Below are 16624 nucleotides of genomic sequence, written 5' to 3'. Positions count from 1 at the left end.
CTCTGATAAGAAGTTTCGGACCCAAAGTTTATGCTCAAAGAAAATGAAAAAAACCAAAGTGGCCATTTCAGGAATTACACTTTAAATCCGACGCTCCAAAACTACTCTAGGCAAAAGTGTCCTCGACACGGGTAGTTTACACTACAGTTCACAAAAATCAGGAAACCAATATTGTTTGTTTTGCTTTGTTCTCTTTCAAGAAACCCTCGGAACTTGCATCTTATGTCACACTTCTTAAAATCCCCCAACCATGGTTGTGATGGTAATGATGCTGAATATAAACACAAGGTTAACGAGTCCATTTTGTATGTTGTATTTGTTTGTAAAAGATACATAAATGATATTTCTTTTTCTCTGGTTGAACCACCATCACCAGCTCTTCCACTTTACTCAAAATTTTATGAGATGTTTACAAAATCTTCAAGACAAGTGCAAAAAATATAAAGAATATCTACAATTTTAAGGAAAAAAGAAAAAAGGTATACCCAGATAAGAATCATCATTCTTCTACAAAAAACTTCTGTGCTGGGGGAGGGCCTAATGAAAAGATGACAGTGTCTTATTGAACCAGTCAGACAATCGATCCATCTTCTTCTGAATATCTCCACTTTTCGCAAAGTATGCTCGGACATTTGAAAGCATCACCTGGAAGTCATTCTCCACCGCGTCCACACTACGATAGTAGTCATTTGCTAACCTCGCTTGGATCACTTCAAGATATAATGGAACAGGAAACCTGAAAAAATAGACAATAAAATGCAGCTTCTTCGTCAGCGAAGGAACATGGTGTTTACCATCCAACAACCAATCTTAAGCTTCTTTTACAACTCTAATACTTATCCTAATCATGACATGAACCAGTCTATCTATCCTATTTGTTTATGAATCTGATAAATGAAAAGATCTATGAATTATTGACACTTTTATTATATTAAGCTATCCAATGGCCATCAATGTTATCCATCCAGGAAGATGAAAGTTTCATTAAGTTCCCTATGACGGACAATTACAAGTATCAGCAATCAGGGTACACTAAAAAAAGGGGAAAAGAACTATGAGAAACTGAATACCTGTTTAAATAATCCGACTTCTGTGAGATTTGGTTTAATTTAGAAATCCCATAATTATCCTGCAATATTTCAGAAATCAAATTGGTTACAAACCTAGGGTCTCTAATATATACTCAATTTGAACATCTAACTACAATAGGGTTTAAATTTCATTAGAAGATAACAGATAATTATCCAAAAGAGGAGAAATCAGCAGATATACAAAGCAAAAACACAAAAATAGAATACCTTTGATCTGCTTGACTGTGCTATCTTATCGAAGGCTTTTAATAAACTATTTCGTGTTTCAATATCAAGATGAGGGTGCTGCCATTGGCTATCAAGTTCATGAAGCTCCCAAGCACTATGGTCAATGAGACTTGTAGGATCTTCCCTGTATTTAATGGAATATTTCTCCCATGGGCTATCAGGAAACTCAGGAGACTTTGCCTTCACGGTTATAACCCGACCATCCCACCAGTTCCCACCATTCACATTTGCAGCATCAGTCCACCAGACCCGGCATTTGTCCCTAATTGTCCAGTTTCTGTTAATTGCAGCATCATACCGTGTTCTTTCGATGATAAAATCCGGAAAATCAGTCGGCTCAGGCATAGTCAGTTTGAGTGTTTTACCCAACACACCGGATTGAAGATCAATGAACTTAAGGTTAATTTTACAACAGCTATCTCCCGAACCAGGAAGTGTGGAATAATCAAGATCTATAACTTTACAGAACTCCACAGCTCTTAAACCTCCCTTCAATGATCTCCAAGCTCCTAGTTCTGTTGAGCGCCGCGCTCCTATATGATTTTTCGGACTCTCTAAATAATCATCGTAACCCTGAGAAGCAAAACAAGTTCTGAGTGGAAATATAGCGGATTTTTTTTTTCTAATTTGTATTTTATATAATAATATCTGAAATATTGACCAAAACATTTACCTGCCTCAAGAATGCAACTTCATCACCTTTCTGAGGGATATACCGGCACCACTCCTCCTGCTTTAAAAGCATCAACCATGACAGCGTGTTCATCTTATGATGTAATTTTCTCTCTTCTAAAGGATAATCAAGATGATTGTCTTTGCGGTTTCTACACGATCTCAGTCCAACAGCCACTTTCGGACTGGATGTCGATTCTCTACCTAGATGTTGATTGTTTGTTTTCACTGTAAACTTCTGTGCTCTTCTTGATGATGTCTCAGCTGATCCATGACCACTTTCTGTTCTCTTAAAACTACAATTTTCACCAGTTAGCTCCAACCTACTTGCCTTCATGGATCCGTTTCTGTCTATCCCACCACGTGCACCTTCTGGAAAGTCAGCTAGTTGGTCATGATTATAAATGCTGGCATTTGAAGTACTTTCTTCCACGCCACCATCACCTTCAGAATTAGATCTGGCCTTACTTGACTTTGTCCTTTTATAAACAGCGCTAAACATCTTACTGTCTCTATCTGAACACAACCTACTTGAATCGTGTAAACTGGTCTGAGACTCGCTAATACCGAAGCCAGTCTCATCTCCGTTATCCACACTACGCCTACAGGTACCTTCATCCTCCAGACACAATCCTAAGCTTAGACTTTGCTCCCTGACAGTTCCAACCCCGGAATCAAATCCTGCACTTACAATATCTTCTTCCACTGGAACAATGGAATTTATCTTCAACGAACTGTCCTGATCTTTCCACCTAGATCTAATTTTAAACTTCGTACAGACTCTTGGGATATTTTCTTTCACATCTTGAAAGTGGTCAGCTCCGTTCATAAACACCTCTTTACCATTAATTACTGAATTAAGCCCTTCCAGAGGCTCCTCATGATACCCACTTCCACTGGGGCCAGGTCGGGCTTCAGATTCAAGAACAAGATTCCCGTTACAGGGCACTAGAGATGAGCCCTTGCTCGTTCCGTTGTCGTCTGCAGATGACTGGTCTTTAGGTATTATAATATTGAAACTACCTGAAGTAGATGCCATGTTATACACCTTTGTGTCTGTCTTACAGTCGTTAGTTAGCATTTCTAACTTGGGGCATGAAGATTGCTCAAGATTTGCCTTGGATACAGGGAGCCCACCCATTGGGAAGGGATCTCCTGACCTAAAACGCTTTGCTGACCGTGTCTTAACCTCTCCCCATCCCTTGTATCCTGCAGACAAGTCTAGTTGGTCCTCCACTTTTGCAGGTTCTCCAGGCAATCTGACTCCAATATCGCCACAACTTCGTTGCAGGGAATCAATCATATTACCAGAAGAGGTCCACTGATCTTGGATATATTCCCTAGTGATTGCTTGAGGAGTTTTAGAGGAGGAACCTAATATGCTCACTGGCCTATCGCATTCAAGCGTGGAGTTCTCCATCATAGATATAGGCCTTTTTGAATCACGAGCCGGCAACTTAAGGACCAATCTTCTCTTCGTTACTTGAGATTCCGCTGGTACAAAGGTTTTGGGTACATTTTCAGACTCATCAAACATTGTAGCTTTCCCTTTAGAATGTCTCTGGTTTAAAGATCCATCCGACTCATTGCTCTCAATGTTTGAATCTGGCGGAACTGATTCACTTTCCAACGAATCGCTCTCTGAGCCTAGATCTTCTTCGTCGTCTGTAGATGTTGCGGCCCATTTAGGACCTTTATGAGTAGAAGACCGAGCAGAATATCTCTGAGGCCGCAACGACTTTGATTTAGATGATTTCCTGCCTTTAACTTTCCGCCCTGTTCTTGATTTCTTGCTTATGTTACTTCGGGATAAAGTGCCATCACGCTCATCCAGATTTCTCCTTTTGATACGCCTCCCGGAAGAAGTCATCAACTCAACCTGAAACGAAGAGAATTAACTCCAGGAGTCCACAAACAATGCAGAGTAAATTTGAGTATAATAAAATTATATACATCTCCCTGGTGTTTTTTCCTTCTTGACATGCGACGCCCGTTTCCGCCATCACTATCTTCTATACTGCATTCTGGATCACCAGAAGAACTGGCACTTAAACCGCCTTGCTCCGCTTCACTAGAATTTTCGTCAGTGACATTGTATTCTGAATCATTATCTTCACTTTGAACCTCAATCTCTGGTTCCCAATCCATGACATCTATGAACTCAGGTAATGGCTCGATAATTCTATCCAAATCCACTAATGGCAGCAATGGGTATTCTTGAAGGCCACTGATGTCCAATGGGCCAACGGCAAATTTAACTGAAGAAGGGCGCCATTCAATACCCAGAGCACCTAATCTTCTCTGCTGGTACATTCTCTGATATGGTTCTGGATATGGAATCATGCCTGGAAATTCAGAATTTAAGATAATCCAGTTAAAAGATGTCAATTCAAACATACCATATTCTACTCAAAGTTTAGTAGGTAAAATGACGACGCATACTTGCATCACAAAGTTGATCTTGAATATTCCTCCGATAAGGAACTAGCTGAGTCTCCTGCATCATGGTAAGCAAGGTTGGAAGTTAAAATAGAGGAAATATAGGATCGCGCATGTAACTCAAACGCTATCACTACGTAAGTAGAATTGAACTACATATGTGTTGCAGAAACAAAAGAATCGTCCATCTTATGAGTGCTAAACATGAAAAGAAAGCTTCAGATAGTAGTGCAAACGAAATGGAGATCAACTAACCTGATCCAAAGCATTTCCGTGGGTATCTTGGATAAGGGGACGATAATCCCCAAGGAAGAACTGGTTAAAAGGGCAAACAAAATCAATATCGGAGTCATAAAGATGCAATAACTAGTCAGAGTAAGACCATATATTACCTGATCATACTTGGCATCCTTTTGGGACTCTCCTTGGCCGGTGGATAATACATATATTTGACCAACATCATCAGACAGTACAATTGATGTACCATCCCTGTTATAACAAAGGAGATAAGTAAGCATAAAAACAAATTAGAATAACACATCGCAAGAAAAGACCATGAAGGCTTAAACGAAGAAAGGAAACAGCTAAATGACAAAACATCCAAATGAAGGTGCACAAAATAGCCAAACCCAACAACAAAGAGAAAGACTTTAACATGCAAGACAAGATAGATATGCGCTTCTACATGTAAAGATGCAGTAGCATGCAGGAAACAGGATAAGACTGATATTCACTCAATATGAGCAAGCGGAAGACCAAATATATGGTGTCATGTGTACTAAACTTACGGAGAAAACTTCCCATCAACCAACTTAAAGCGTCCAATTTCATATATGCGAATAGGTGTGCCCTCCCAAATCTAAAGCAAAAGACAATTTGATGGATTAACTTAGAGGAGTAAAATTAAAGCATATATAAACACAAGGGTTGAGGAACCAGAAACTCACGTCCCAGACTATAGTTTTCCCATCATATCCTGCACTCATAGCTATTCGCGGGTTGAAAGGGTGAACATCCAAAACATAAGTCTACCACAAACCAAAACAGAAGAAAAACAACAGAATTCAGAATCTTCTCTGCTGAGACTTGGGAAAATAACTTCTCTTTAATCAAGATTAGTTACAGATCACTTACAGATTCACTATGGCCAGTCAAAGAGTGCACCAAGCTACCATCACGAGCATTCCAAACACATATTCTGCAATCTGTGCCACGCACAAAAAAAAAAAAAAGTCAGGCAATACTGCAACCAAAAGAAATAATTCGGAGGTTTTATCAAAATTTACTTTTTCTCCAAAAAAAAAATCATAAGAATATATGGACGATCAGCAGGAAGAAACTTCTTGGATTTTCTGTATTCTAATTCAACTATAAGTTTCTGCATATACAAATTTAAAGAAAGTACCCATGATTGCAGCAAGCACAAAACGATCATCCAGGCTCCAAACTATCATATTAACACCGCGGGGAGTTGTAAGGAGTCTCTGACGTGGGCCACCTCGAGGTGGTTGGGCAGGCATTGGTGGGGGTGGAACTTTGAGATGATACGACTGTACCCAGCGAACAATCTTTGACTGAAACATAGATGGAAATGATCAAGAAGGGAAACCAATCTTTTACACCGCACTAACATTTGCAAGAACTCATATGGTCTAACAACAGTTTGTTTTTCAAAATCTCCCCGTATGGACACATATCGGCACTAGTACTCGAGTCAGACACACGCAGACATTGCAACTTAGTTGTATAGAGCTTGAAAACATTGCAAGAGAATAATAATAAGAAGAAACATGGCTCCCTAATTCTTTAATACAACCCTGAAAATAGCCATTTCATTTTCTTAAGAACAATACATAACAGTAACCAGGCCCTAAACCGCTTCCTAAACTTTGGTGGCGGTATCAACTACCATACTCAACCCGACAACGACATATGTACCCATATCGTTGTTACACGGCATAAGGTAGAGTTGCATAAAGAAGGATGTTGTTTCCTCTCAAGACACATAGTAAAACCTATCGAACAGGAAATAACTCACATGAGATCTGCGTGATTTTGGAATCCATATAATTGCACTACCATCACGAGAACAAGTAACTATGGAGTCATGGGAAAACCTGACACAGACCAAAAGCAGCATTCAAGTTAAGTAAATTAGTATCGGTGAGAAACTAATCAATAAATGCAACCCTAGAAAACCTTCTACAGTACCAGGAGTTTCTAAACTTTGGAATATTGTCTTCCTTTGAAGTGTCTGTGGTAGACAGTCTGGATGCCACAGCACATCCGCTGAACAGTTCAAAACAAAGATCAGCATGGTTAAAAGAAAAACATTAATAAAAAAATAAAAAAAAGTTGATTAACCAGGAAAACTAACCTAAACTGCACGTAATTTACATCATTTTCGTGGCCGGATAATACATCCATCTCATGATTTGGCTGGTCAGGGTCCTCAGAGTTGAATTTACAAGCACTCCAAACCTTCAAATAAAGAAACATAAACTTCCAAATTGAAAAGTGGACATTTGAAACGTACTTCTAAAGAAGAAGAAATATTATATCATTATTGGAGAATATGCTTAGCCCGTACCCTTGCGTAAGTATCTGAGCTACCAGTGACGAAAACAGTTCCGTTAGCATTGTACGCGCAACATAGTATTTGATGGCTCTGTGGAACAGTACTTGATGAGGGGCCATTGTTCTTTCCTGCGGTGAGTTTGCATATTCCCCTAAGTTGTCAATCCCCAAAGCCCAGTAAAGAAATCAAGACCTCATAAGATGAAACAAACTCACCAGCTGTAGGGTCAATAGGTCTTGGAAGATAAATTCTTGGACTAAGCTGTGATTTTGTAGCATCCCAGATACGACATGTTCCATCATCTGATGACCTGTGGGAAAAAGAAAAACAACGACATGTGAATTGCAAAGCAACGTAGCATCAAATAGATAGTACATTTTATCATGTGGTTCATAGTGTCACAACAGAAGTGCAACATACTTAACAACCAATTCAACAAATGTCGCTTACGATAAAAGATTGAATACAGAGCTAGGCCGCGGACTAAACGTAATAGCAGTCACAGCTCCAGTATGGCCCCTCAAAACAGAAATCGGCAGCCCATCAGGCAAACGCCACTGTCAAACACCAAAATGTGTGTCTCATCGCCAGAGAACACAAATCACAGAAGAAGAGAAAAACAATAACTGAGGTCAACAAAATCTTACAACTCGAATTACGAAGTCATTTGAGGCAGATGCGACCACAGCATTGTTCGAGCTCACAGCCAAGTCAGTAATGTCACCCTTTCAAAGCATATAATGGAACTGTTAAAGTGTACACAAATACAACAAGTTAAATGTATTGGCGTGTCGCAGATTTTATGTCAACTCACTTCATGTCCGCGGCAGCTGGCTAAGCAAAATCCTGTCTCCATTGACCAAATCTTTACAAGACGATCATCGGAACCAGTAATAACATATCTCCCTGAACGATCAAATATTGCTACAAAAGATATACAACAGGCAGATAAATCAGATGCCAGTATATATGCCAGAATATTATGTGAGGCTTATTCGTGCAAAAACATATTGCAGATGAAGAGGAAGACGAAAATGTACCACAATAGACAGCATCACGATGTCCCCTAAGTTTCTTGATGTTTTCCATCTTTTGCACCATAGTTGACGGTTTTGCAATAGCATAACATGCTGCACGGACAGATGGAGCACGATGGTGTTTAGTAAAACCACCACCAATTTCCCTCAAACCAAGCCCATGCACCTGATCAGCCTGCATGTGAGGCCAACGCAAGTAACCAGGGAGATGGCTGACTAGCTGATCTTCATTTCTCCTGTCGGCTGAAAATAGAGAAAATGATTATGCTTTGAAAACAACAATAAAAGAAAGAAAAAATACCACTTTTCTCTTCTCACAACATGTTACTTAGGAACAAAAATAAACTGGGAGAACTTATATACTAATTATTTGAGGGTAGATGACTCGTCAAACTTAGTTTTGCAACAAAAAGTGTCTGGGAAATAACACTCAAAGAGGAAAGCAGAAATTTAACATACATCCCAGTAGCGAAAAAGAACCAGATCCAAGGAGTGTAGGAACATCAGCAGCATTTGGAATATTTCCACCAAGCATGCCAAGAGATGGGGGGGCAGTAGTCAGGATCAATTGCTTCAGAAGCTTTACCAGGTGATCCTTTCCCACGTGCGGATACCTAAGACAATAGAACCATTTAATTATTCCGAGAAAGTTTTCACTTGCTTATTACTATTTCCACAATTGGGGAAGGCATTTCCTTAGGTATGAGGGCCGAATACCAGCTATCCTGATGATACAGGTTCATGTTAAGTGTAACTGGTGGCAAATGGAAACTGGGCCTAAAACCTAAGTACTAACTTGCTGGAATTAATTTTCACTTGGATTCCTCTGGATTATATAAACACATTATCCGACAACAAGCTGAACCAACACGCGAACAACATAATGAATAGTAAGCATTGTTAAACTATTATAGTAACCTCTTGCCTAAGCCGCTAAGCTGCAGAAAACGAAAGAAACAAAGAACCCAAACAGTAATTAAGAGAACAAAGGCAAAGAATAATACACACCTTTCGGCTAATTTATTGTAACTTAATGGGAGGGACAACCCATTATCATCCTCATCACCAGTTCGGGTTCCATTCCTTGAATACCAAGCATGATATCTTCTAGGTAGAAGTTGATGTTCCAGTAGTTCATTCCAAAATTGCCCATAAGTTCTGTGACATGGACCAGCTGATAGAAAATGCATAATCAAAAAATAAACTTCTGTAAGGTCAATATCTACATCAGTGTCAATTGATGGAGAGCCAGCTGTCTCCGCCTCTGCAAAATGAGTTTTCTCTGGCACCTTGATGTCTGGTATCTTCAAAGGTGCCATACCAAGAGGAGGTGCTTCACTCGAAGGTAGGTACTTCCTAAGGGCCATATCTCATGTGAAACCTGGGAAAATAAAGACAACAGAAAAACTTCAATTTGCACGGCAAATGCAAGACATTTTCATACATTCATCAGCGGAAACCCAGTTGCTAATCTACTGTCATGATATCGGTCCACGTCATTTCTTTCCGCTAGGAAAATCATTTGATTAATGAGAATTTCATTTCACACTAAGAAAGTGCGACTGAACACTATTTAATTAGGTCACATAGAAAACACAAACAGTGTCCATTGGGAGACTACATACTATATTTTGTTAATCACAAGCAGAATCATGTTTTATCTAACATTTCAAGACATCTAAGTTAAATTCTCTTAATGTTCAAATAGTTTAATAACTTATGGTGTAGACTTGAGGAGATGGCATACCAGTGACATAAATAACAAACGCTAGAAAAACATAACTTGTGGGATAAGCACACAAGGGACACACAGCAACATCCCACTGCCATTATTCATCTACATATGGATATCTTACTTCCTAGAGTATGTCTGTTGCACATTGCCATATATCACCAAGTTTTGGTTGTTTTAGCTGTGCAGTTATTTTTTCTTTCTCGTTCAGTTCAGATTCTTTTCCCTCTTAATACTAACCTTAAATGTGAAGCAGCATATGTTTGTAATGCAACTCCATCAACAACAGTATGCAACCTGAAACCTAATCCCATTCAAAAATTATGAAATAAACTATACACCCTAAACCAGAACCAACCCTAACCGATCATTACCCCGAGGTTCCGAATCCCCAAGATCCTTCTACATACGTGACATGTACACCTTAAGAGCTCAGCATAAGTTACATAAAAGAAAAACAATCTGTACATCACCTTAACCAATTATAACTAAATAATAACAGTAATTTTAGCAACATTTGAGTAAATTCAAAATACTTACTATTTAAATTGCGCCAAGAAAATCTTCAACAACATTCTGAATTCCAAAAAACCCTAAACCACCATATACACCTTTCGTCTGCAAAATTCAACAAGAGCCCACATTCATGTATCCATACTCAGTCTTTTTAGCAAGAAAATCCACACAAAAAGAAACTAAAACAACGAATTCAAGATCTGTTCAGAGGCATGCAGAACAAACCCTAACTTGTCTAAAACTATACCAAGTTTCAAACTTTATGATAATTTCTTGAATACAAATGACAGAAGTGGAGTGAAATACCTATTCAGCACCAATTTAATGACAATGTTGTTGTTGATGGATGGAAAAAAAAATCTGGACCTACAAATAATCGGCGATTAATTGTTTCTGAAGAAACGCAAGGATTTCGAATATTCTTCTAGTTTGTTGATAACGTTTTTTAATGTTCCAGTATAAAGAGAAGACGATGAAGAAGAAGAAGAGTCTGAAGCTTACAACGTCCCCCACCACCACCAGCGACACCTCGTTTTCTCTCTCCCTTTAAACTCTCTCGCGGTGTTTCGTATTCTTACGGTGTTTTCGTGAATAGTATGGATTTTGTACTCCGGTAGTTGGGTGTTTATCCAACTCCGGGTTTTTACTGAAACGTGGCGGTATTTGATTCGATGAGCTAACATATTATAACCAAATTTAGGGAATTGTAGTACTTTCTAAGGAATATACAGGGGTAGGGTGTAAAACTAGAAAGAGTGAATTTGGAAAGTTTGCCGAGTTCTGGAGCTGGAAACCATTTTTTGGGCATTCCATTAAAGACTACGAATTGCAGGTGTTCAGTTGGTTAAGTAGTAGTTTCTTTCTTTTTTTTCTTCTTTTTTTTCTTCTTTTATATGGGTTCAAACCCCTACCCACATAGTGAGAGGGAGTACGAGAACCATCAGACCACTTGATGGTTAATTGTGGTTATCTTAGTATGGGTTCTAAATATTTTGTTCCTCGTTAAATTAGGAAATAAATGAGATTGAAATAATACATGCTTACTAGAGCGCGCAAAAATCAGACTCAGCGCATTAGGGAAAGCCAGTTTAGGAGAGCAAGTGATTTTGCTTATTACGCAACCATCATGAGATCGGCAAATAAGCGATGTGAAGTAAATAAGCAAATTGTTAATATATTTGTCTGTTTATGGAGGTCATAATAAAGCGGTTGGATAATGTTATGGCCGAATAGCCAATTTTGAGACGATAGGGCCCTAGCTTGGTCGCTTTACGGCATTACATGACCTTCATCACCTCTAATCAAACGGTTACTATTGTTATAACCCCGTGGTTACTATTAGTAGAATCTAAGAATGTGAATTTCACACGCCATAAAGTCTCACTCCAAGTTATATAACTCTCAAATTATTTTATTTTCTTAAAATTATTTTATTTTTTTGAAAAAAGAGATTAAAATGTCACCAACTTATTTGAGTCTGCACAAAATCGAGCTCAGTCCATTTGGGAAACCAATCAAAAGAACGAGCAAGCCAAATTTATTATTATCCACTATGAAATAAACAAATAAGCAAAGTGAATAAGTAAACAATTAAAATATTAGTCAAAAGTGATAACAAGGTTGTTCGGTTATGTTATATACAAGCCTTAGCTTGGTCGTTTTCCGCCATGACCTTCATCTGCTACAATCTAACAGTTATTATCGTTGTATCTTTGTGGCTATTATTAATAAATAAATCCCAACTTATATTATTAATTTAATGACTCATCGTATACTTTTAGTATCATCAAAAAGGGTTATATTTTCTGAGGCATTATCTTATTGTTTACCGGACTCCCATATTGGAATATGTGATCCTACACTGTCAGGACCCATCTATATATAAGATCAAAAATCAAATAAATATCACATGAAGAAACACGAATAAAATGAGCTATGAGAAGTGATCTTCATCTTTTCAATTGCAAGAGTAGGGTGAAAACAAGTATTGACTTCCAAAGAAATTCTTATAGAAAAGTGAAAATCAATTAGATACGGCAAAGTAGTTTGTGTTCATTTTGTTTTCTTTTACAAATATAACAATATTTTACTATGCAATATATGATAAAACTCACGATATGTGTGGTCATGATTGCTCTATAATAGATTTCCATAAGTTTGATTAGAATAAGAAGGTTGTGAAGACTCTCATAAGGTCGTTGGATTACATGTCATTTTGATGGTCCTCATCCTTCGTAGCTTCCATACGTACATAGGATACATTTCCAAATAGTAACATCTTCTAGGGGGTGAATAAATAACCCTGCTTCTCACGTGCATTCACATAACACCCTTACCGCCTATAATTTTATTCCTCACCTTTTTAGAAGAAATTGATTTTAATCATAATCCCATAAATACCCTCCATGTATTAATCGAGTTATCACTTATTTCCTCTTTCATTTCAATTTCACGTCTAATTTTTCATTCTCTTTTCACGTCTGTCACTATCACCACCTTCTCCGCTGCCAAAAAATTTAAGATTCAATTGAAAACTATCTTCAGCAACAGATGGTTCATATTTAGAGAAGATCTTTTTTTTATCTGCTAACGATTAATTTTTAAAACTAGATTCGAAGAGATCGAGGTTTGATTTTAGGTTTTGTTTTCTAGTAACTTTAGAGTTGAACTTGTTCGAATTATTGAAACTTGTGTGAAAATACGAGGATACCCAAATACACCACAATCTTTTGTTTATTTATCAACTTATAAGTCCTCTTCCGAAAATGATCGTCTATGGATGGAGTAGAGACGATACGACAATTCGGTTCGCACTTCGTGTGATCGTCTATGGATACGAGATCGAGACAATACAACAACAAGATCACTTGTGTGATTGACTGTGGATACAAAATCGAGACGATACAACAACAAAGTATGTACTTGATAATAGGTTCGGTAATAACTGAAACTCTATAGGTTCACTATCAAGTATTATGGAGTTAACGTACTTGTGTATTTTACTTAATTATAATAAAAAATTATAATGCGGAAAACAAAGTAAGAGACACAACAAGATTTTGTTAACGAGGAAACTGCAAATACAGAAAACCCCCGGGACCTAGTCCAGTTTTGAATACTCTCAGAATTAAGCCGCTATACAAAATCTAAACCAACTTTGTATAATTGAGACCAAGCAGACTACCCCTATCAACTTAGTTCCCTCAGTATCCATACACCTTCGAATTCTAGAGTCACGCACGTGAATAGCAAGTCATTTGGATCATATTCCTAACAGCAAATGAAGAATTTGTTTGGTAACCACTTTAATCAATCTTGGTGCAAGATAAGATGAGTTATTGACAAAGGATCTTATGTTTAATCTAATAAACTTCTTTGTCTGGTTAGATCAATCTAAAAAGTGATGTCGATCTCAGGCAACTAATCAATCAGACCTATGAAAGATAAACAGATTCTAGTTAGATCCCAGACGATCAAGGTTTATGAACTAAATCCACAAGATACGAAAACTAATAAGAATTCTTCTCCGTCTTCGAATCTTCTATTGCCTTCAAATACCTGCACAACACCACTTGAATCTCTTGTGATTAATCACGCACATAACGGAGTCTGTTAACAATGGATTATCACAATATGTCTTTAGATCTAACAACAGTTCTAAAGATCCTGTCGATACTTTGATTTAGTCTGAGTGAACCTTATATCAGAAGAGAAAATTCTCAAGAATAAACAAACTAGGTACAATCAAAGTTTCAACAATCGTTAGTCCATCAAATCAGTCAAAAACGAATAACAATGCAATTATCTAGTTTCCCACTAACGGTACTTATAGAGCTTCTTGATCCCACATAAGTTTAAACGAGCGGTCATAAGAGATTTCACCTAATTAGGATACTTTCCTCTCCCAATAGACGGCTCCACCAGAAACAACAAGAAATGAAGGTTTCATAGCTCTTAGGATATTTTGCTAGGAATTCAAACTTAGGTATTTATAGACCAAGGATGTTTGGACACCATGGAATTTCCAAAATCGAAAATATACTCAAGATATGCAATAAATGCCCAAACTCGGTTTTCCTAATTCTAATAAATGCTTGTCCAATATTTTCGAAATCTCTCATAGAAAATCTCCAACTAGTAAATGTACATTACTATTTTTATTCTCTAGAGCTATGGATTAATTGCTAGTAATTTATTTCGGCACATGATCACCTTGCATAAATGTACATTAATCTATTTTTTTAAATATGTCAACATACTTTGAACATGAGCAATAACTCTTATCCTAATTTATTTCGGCACAGGATCACCTTGAGTACCAAGGGATATCTTTGAATAATAAATGAAAAGAGTTATTGCTCATGTTCAAAGTATGTTGACATATTTTGACTGCAAATCCTTATTTCGTATTTAAATGGATTTGTTTTGGTGGGAATTGAATAAATGCCCCTACTTTTCATGGGCTTCACAAATACATGCTTTGAGGATACACTTGCGATGAGACAAATGACAGGTTTGGAGGAGCCTGTCAGTTTTGAGGTGAGTACTAAAAAATTTATAAGCTGGATGAATACCTGAGCTATTTGCATTTGCAATATACTGGTTTCCATAATCATTTTCAGTTTCTTATTCTATACTGTATAATTAGTTAACCATCATTTTAGTTACATTTGGGATGATTCATTGACGCGTCTCCCACAAATCTCTGTACTTTTTTATATATCTCATTCAGATAGATAAATTTACTAGAGGACAGTGAGAAAATAGATAGATAGTTTGAGGTAATGATGAAATAATGATAGATATGAAGAGATAAGTTGAAAAGAAAAGACAAAAGGACAGAGATTTTGAAAAGTGGAGATTTTCTTTTTATAATCTTTTCATCAGTTTGTTGTTATAATATAATGTGAATACTAATGTTTACTTGAGGAAGATCAACCATGTTTGCATGAATTTTATCATGAATTCTATTTTTAGTATAATTTTCTTTTAGATGTCTTAGGAATTTATTTGAATGCATTTTTATTAATATTTTGAAGCTATTCTTAGGTTAATCCTATCATGTTTGTGCAATGGATTTGGTTTGATTTCTTTTTTTTTTCTTGACTAGTGCCAGTGATGGTTTTGAATATACTATGAGTTAATAACCATGAATACAACTTAGAGGCATCACTCACTGATTTGTTTTTTATATTTTATTGTGCAATTATTTTCAAGTAATATTACGAGAAAGTATCGTCGGTTGTTGGAACATTTGCTCAGGATGTAGTTATGCTTCAGGCTTGGCTATTCAGAAATGTTTTACACCTGTAAAGTAGTTATCTGCCTTTGAGACCATTATTACTAATTTAAAACAACTCTTTCCTGGCATGGGCATACTTTCATAAACATATTGAACTTATTTAGTGGTACAAGAGTGGGATTGGGTATGTATATGAATATGATTGTATAACTACATTGCAGGTGGAACATTTGCACTTTACTCACGACCATGTAGATATGCATAAGTGAATACCATATTGTACCAACACCGTACAAACGATCAGCTAACAATGTACAATCCTCATATACTTTAAGAGATAGTTTGTGATGGTGATGGGCAGTTAACAAGGTATGATTTCCTTTCTTTGTTTACCAATTTAATCGTGTTAGAAATGACATATTTGTGAAGTTTAATTTCACGCTTAGTTACTAGTCATAGTAGTAATACACTAATATATCATTTATTCTTTCAGTTAGTTGTATTTTGTACTCTCTTAGCCTCTTTAGTGTTAGCAGGTAAGCTTTATGCTTATTAGTATTCTGAATTTAACTAATTTTCCTCACATCAGTGTTATCTTTTGGACTTGTCTGTGTGATTTTATGTAAAGTGATTTTTTGCAGGGCTGAGGTATATTAGACGAATCTGTGGTGCATTGGTAGCATAACTGTCTCCACGTCAGAAGATGCGTGTTCGATTCACGTCAGGTTCATTAATTTTGGTGTATCAACTTTTGGGATCAACTTCGGTTGTTGACACCATAATTTGGGATCAACTTTGGTTGTTGACGCATTTTTTTTCTTCTTATTTTCTGATTTTTGTTTTGTAGATCAACTTCGGTTGTTGATACCAGAATTTGGGATCAACATTGGTTGTTGACGCATATTGTTTTTTTCTTCTTATTTTATTATTTTTGTTTTTAGGGATCAACTTCGTTTGTTGACACCAGATTTTGGAATCAACTTCGGTCGTTGACGCCGTATTATTATTTTTTTCTTTTTCTTATTTTCTCTGATGTTTTTTTTTGGATCAACTTCGGTTGTTGACACCATATTTTGAGATCAAATTCGG

At 37.0% G+C, this 16624-nt stretch overlaps 1 protein-coding gene across 2 annotated transcripts; it reads right to left on the bottom strand.

The window, feature by feature from the left end:
- Positions 1-292: 292 nt before the first annotated feature.
- LOC113358146 (PH-interacting protein-like) lies at positions 293-10872 on the bottom strand. 2 transcript variants are annotated; one of them, XM_026601674.1, is made up of 26 exons: positions 10600-10872; positions 10318-10395; positions 9335-9426; positions 9054-9219; positions 8505-8659; positions 8049-8288; positions 7823-7932; positions 7656-7733; positions 7459-7565; positions 7224-7318; positions 7021-7136; positions 6808-6911; positions 6642-6719; positions 6469-6547; positions 5836-6004; positions 5565-5635; positions 5378-5458; positions 5219-5289; positions 4823-4919; positions 4686-4745; positions 4434-4488; positions 3945-4336; positions 1993-3870; positions 1299-1892; positions 1071-1129; positions 293-736 (listed from the first exon to the last, which is right to left on the bottom strand). In XM_026601674.1, the coding sequence occupies exons 5-26, from the start codon at positions 8578-8580 to the stop codon at positions 538-540; spliced, it is 4809 nt and encodes a 1602-aa protein (XP_026457459.1). In that variant the 5' UTR covers positions 8581-8659; positions 9054-9219; positions 9335-9426; positions 10318-10395; positions 10600-10872; the 3' UTR covers positions 293-537. The 2 variants fall into 2 exon arrangements, with proteins under 2 accessions (XP_026457459.1, XP_026457458.1); XM_026601673.1 differs by having other exon boundaries at positions 9054-9426.
- Positions 10873-16624: the final 5752 nt, after the last annotated feature.

This window comes from Papaver somniferum, chromosome 3 (assembly GCF_003573695.1).
Source record: "Papaver somniferum cultivar HN1 chromosome 3, ASM357369v1, whole genome shotgun sequence".
NCBI classification, from domain to species: Eukaryota; Viridiplantae; Streptophyta; class Magnoliopsida; order Ranunculales; family Papaveraceae; genus Papaver; species Papaver somniferum.
This window is presented reverse-complemented; position numbering and strand designations above follow the sequence as displayed.